The sequence below is a fragment of the Chelonoidis abingdonii genome, chromosome 14, assembly GCF_003597395.2.
Source record: "Chelonoidis abingdonii isolate Lonesome George chromosome 14, CheloAbing_2.0, whole genome shotgun sequence".
Lineage (NCBI taxonomy): Eukaryota > Metazoa > Chordata > Testudines > Testudinidae > Chelonoidis > Chelonoidis abingdonii.
In genome coordinates, this window is record NC_133782.1 from 37,625,304 (window position 1) to 37,629,875 (window position 4,572).

At 66.6% G+C, this 4,572-nt stretch overlaps 1 protein-coding gene across 2 annotated transcripts in view; it reads right to left on the reverse strand.

Moving 5' to 3' along the window:
* The window catches only part of C14H14orf93 (chromosome 14 C14orf93 homolog), a 6,108-nt gene extending 4,170 nt beyond the window's left edge, over nt 1-1,938 (reverse strand). Inside the window, exons 1-4 of one of the 2 annotated variants that reach the window (XM_032769300.2) lie at nt 1,203-1,938; nt 602-859; nt 460-521; nt 82-185 (exon numbers count right to left, since the gene is read on the reverse strand). In XM_032769300.2, the coding sequence (XP_032625191.2) occupies nt 82-185; nt 460-521; nt 602-859; nt 1,203-1,679 (901 nt within the window). In that variant the 5' untranslated portion in view covers nt 1,680-1,938. The remainder of the gene's footprint in view (nt 1-81; nt 186-459; nt 522-601; nt 860-1,202) is intronic. The other variant, XM_032769301.2, reaches the window with a different exon arrangement.
* Between the last annotated feature and the right edge of the window lie 2,634 nt (nt 1,939-4,572).

Here is a 4,572-nt window from a genome sequence, read left to right on the forward strand (position 1 = left end):
CGCCCAGGGGCACAGAGGGGGCAGGGGTCGGACAGGAAGGCGCCGAGGGGCATGAGGGGCAGGGTGTAAATATGCGCTTACCCTTCAATTCCTTGTCGGTGTAGTTGTGCTGACTCGTCACCAGTTCGTGCCTCAGTTTCTCCAAGAGGAATTTCACCACCCCAATGTTCCAGGAAGACTTGATGCTGCCAAGGGGGCAGAAGAGAGGGCGAGAGTCAGACCAGAGCCCTGCATCCCACTGCCAGACAGGTCGAGGTTGGAGAGTGGGGCTGGGAGACAGGACTCCTGGGTTCTATCCCAGCTCTGGGAGTGGAGAGGGTCAAATGGTTAGAGAGGAGGGGGAGGGTAATGCAAGGACTCCTGGGTTCTCTCCTTGGCTCTAAGAGGGCAGGTGAGTCTAGTGGTAAGAGCGCAGGGAGGGAGCGGCATGGCAGGACTCCTTTGCGGGCAGGGACTCACCTCTCAGAGCCATTGAATCTCCTCTGGTTGGTGATGTGGTTGTGGACGTTATGGACGAGTTTCTGTGGGGTAGACAGTGAGTCATTGGGGTGAGGGGTCCCCAGGTTGCCGCCCCCCATCATCCCGGGCAGCCCCCACTCACCGACAGCACCAGGTCCCTCTTGCGCCGGGCGTTCTTGGGCCCACTGCCCCGGCTGCGGCAGGGGGTGCTGATGAACCCCAGTGAGAAATGGGGCTCCCCGGGGGGACCATCCTCTAGGGCAGTGCAGGGGGGCGGCTCCTCGGAGCCTGAGGGTGAGGGCTCCCCCACAGGCTGGGGGGAAGGGGAGGGGGTGGTGTGAAAATCTGAGGCCACCACTCGCTGATGGGGGACCTCCAGTGGGGGCAGCTCCTCCAGCACCTTGGGGAGTGGGGGAGAAATCCATCATGACCATGCCCCTCACTCCTGACCCACAGCCCCCTGGGATTCCCCCATAGCCCTGTGGCACCCCTCACTCTTCACCCGCACCACCCCGGGATTCGCCCCAGCCCTGCTGGTGCCCCTTACTCCCAACCCCCAGCACCCCGCAACCCCCCCGATCTCTGGCATTGCCCTTCAAGCCCCAGGCGCCAAGTGGGAGTTGGCGTGACTCCCATTATGCATCACTGCTGAGCGGCTCTTAGACAGAAGCCAGCTGTTCCCAGCCAGAGGGGGCTAAGCGACACCATGGCAGGGCGCAGGGGGGGGTCTGTGGCTCACACACCCCACCCAGACCCACGTCTCCAGGCTGCACAGGTGAGAAACCCAGATGTCCAGGCGGCCCTGCCGCTGCCCCTAGCTGCCTCAGCTCCTCGATCACCACTTGGACGCTGCTCCCCAAGCCTTCAGCCTCCACCTCCTCCTCCTGCTCCTCGGCCGCCGGCTGGGGGGGGCTGGCCTTGATGGTTGGGTGCGCCTCCCTTCGCAGCCCTCCCACCTCCTCCTCCAGCCGCCGCAGGGCCTGGTTGTTGGCCTTGGCCAGGGCCAGGGCGGCCTCGGCCAGCCCCACGGCCTTGTCCAGGCGCTGGTAGATGACGTGCAGCAGCTGCTCGGAGCTCTGCACCGCCAGCCCGTGTCCCGAGACACTGATGGGGGCGCCACCCGCCCCCTCCGCCCCTGGCTCCCGCTTGCAGGCACAGCAGCAGCCTGTGGCCTCCTGGGCGCCGGGGGGTGAGAAGAGGATGGTGGCGCTGAAGGACATGGCGGTCCCAAGGGATTGTGGGAGCTTCCCACTCAGCACCCCTGGCGCGGGCAGCCAGAGCGCAGGCACACCCACGGGTGGCTCCCAGAGCCCATGACACTCCTGGTCGGGCTGAGCGCTGCAGGGGCTGAGGGGAGGGAAAGTCAAGGAAAACACAACCTTTGGGGGGAGTTGGCATGCCCCAGGGGTGGGTGGCTGTGAGGGAAGCTTGGTGGTTGGGAGTAGGGGTTTGGTGTGACCGGGGTGGGGTGGGGTGGCTGTGAGGTGGGGTGGCGATTGTGACAGCGGGGTTGGCATGACCCAGGGGGCTGGCAGGCTGTGAGGAGGGTGGTGGCTGCGAGGGCAGGGTTGGCATGACAGGGGGATGGCTGTTGGGGCTGTTGGTGTGACCCAGGGGGTGGCTGCGATGCCAGGGCTGGCATGAAGGGGGATGGCTATGGGGGGAGGCTACTGGCTGCAAGGTGGGGGTTGGCATGACAGGGGCAGCTGTGAGGGGGGATTGGTGGGCTCGGAGGGGGGGTATGGCCGTGACTGGGGTTGATGTGACCGTGAGGGGGCGCTGGGAGGGGGGATTAGTGCGGCTCTGAGGGGGGTATGGCCGTGACTGGGGGTTGATGTGACGTGAGGGGGGCGCTGGAGGGGGGAATTGGCGGATCTCTGAGGGGGGTTTATGGCCGTGAACCGGTTGATGTGACCTGTGAGGGGGCGGCTCTGAGGGCGAATTGGCAGCTCTGAAGGGGGTAGTCCGGACTGGGGGTTGGTGTACCGTAAGGGGGGCGGTCTGTGAGGGGGGATTGGACGCTTCTGAGGGGGGGTAGGCCGGGACCGGGTTGTGTGACTGGTGAGGGGGGCGGCTGTGAAGGGCATGGAAACTTCTGAGGGGGGTATGGCCGTGACCGGGTTGGTGTAACTGTGAGGGGGCGCTCTGAGGGGCGATTGGCATCTGAGTGGGGTATGGCCGTGACTGGGGGTTGATGTGAACCGTGAGGGGGCGGCTGTGAGGGGGGATTGGCGGTCTGAGGGGATGGCCGTGACTGGGGTGGTGTGAACCGGAGGGGCAGCTCTGAGGGGGATTGGCGCTCTGAGGAGGGTAATGGCCGTGACCGGGGGGTTGGGTGACCCGTGAGGCGGGCGGCTCGAGGGGGACTGGCGGCTCTCGAAGGGGGGGATGCCAAGACTGGTGCTGGTACGGTTGGTGTACCTGAGGGGGGCGGCTGTGAGGGGGATTGGATCTGGCGGCGTCTGATGGGGGGTATGGCGTGACGCGGTTGGTGTGACCGTGAGGGGGCGGCTGTGAGGTGATTGGCGGCGTCTGAGTGGGGGTTATGGCCGTATGACCGGCGGGTTGGTGATGTGACCGGGAGGGCGGCGGCTGTGAGGGGGGATTGGAGCTTGAGGGGGGTATAGGCCGTGACCACGATTCGGGCGTTGGATTGGGTGCCGTGAGGGGGGCGGTTTGTGAGGGGGGATGGCTGCTCTGAGGGGGGGTAGTGCCGTGACCTGGGGGTTGGTGTGAGCATGAGGGCGCGTGTGAGGGGGATTGGGGCTCTGTAGGGGGTATGGCCTGACTGGGGTTGGTGTGAACGAGCAGGGCTCTGGGTGTAGTGAGGGCTGGTTTGACGGCTGGGCGCTGTGAGGGGGATTGGCGGCTCTGAGGGGGGTATGGCGCGGACCGGGTCGTGTGGGGTTGGTGTGACCTCAGGGGGGCGGCTGCGGAGGGGGATTGGTGCTCTGAGGGGGGTATGGCCGTGACTGGGCTGTGGTGTGACCGGTGAGGGCGGTTAGGGGTTGGCGGCTGAGGGGGGGTATGGCCGTGAGCGCGGGGGTTGTGTGACCATGAGGGGGCGGCGGTGAGGGGGGATTGCGGCTCTGAGGAGGGTATGGCGTGACCTTGGCGGGGGTTGGGTGACCGTGAGGCGCGGGCGGCTGTGAGGGGGGATTGGCGGCTCTGAGGGGGTATGCCGTGACTGGGCGGTTGGTGTGACCGTGAGGGGGGCGGCTTGTGAGGAGGGATTGGCGGCTCTGAGGGGGTAATGACCGTGACGCTGGCGGGTTGGTGTCCGTGAGGGGGGCGGCAGCTGTGAGGGGGATTGGCGCTCTGGAGGAGGGTAATGGCCGTGACCGGTGGTTGGTGTGACCTGTGAGGCGGGGTGCATGTGAGGGGGATGGCGCTGTGAGGGGGGTAGATGGCCGTGACGGGGGGTTGGGTATGACCGTGAGGGGGGCGGTTGTGAGGGGGGATTAAGGCGCGTTGGGGGGTATGGCGTGACGTTGGGTTGGTGTGACGTGAGGGGGCTTAGGGATTGGCGCTAGGTAGGCGTGGTCGTGTGGATGGCGGCTCTGAGGGGGGTGATGGCGCGACCGGAGGTTTGGTGTGACGCATGAGGGGGGGCTGTGAGGGGGATTGGCAGCTGTGAGGGGGGGATGGCCGTGACCAGGGTTGTGTGTGACGTGGAGGGGGGGCGGCTGTGAGGGGGGATTAGCGGCCTGGGGGGTAATGGCCGTGACCGGGGGTTGTGTGACCGTGAGGCGGCGGCTGTGTGAGGGGGATTGGCGGCTCTGAGGGGGTATGGCCGTGACTCGGGGGTTGGTGTGACCGTGAGGGGGGCGGCTGTGAGGGGGGATTGGCGGCTCTGAAGGGGGGGTATGGCCGTGACCGGCGGTTGGTGTGACCGTAGGGGAGGCGGCAGTGAGGGGGGATTGGCGGCGTCTGAGGGGGGGATGGCCGTGACCAGGGGTTTGGTGTGACCGTGAGGAGCGGCGTGTGAGGGGGATTGGCGCTCTGAGGGGGTTATGGCCGTGACCCGGGGGGTTGTGTGACCGTGAAAGGGGGCGGTTGTGAGGGGGATTGGCGGCTCTTGAGGGGGGGGGGTAAGGCCGGGAACGCGGGTTT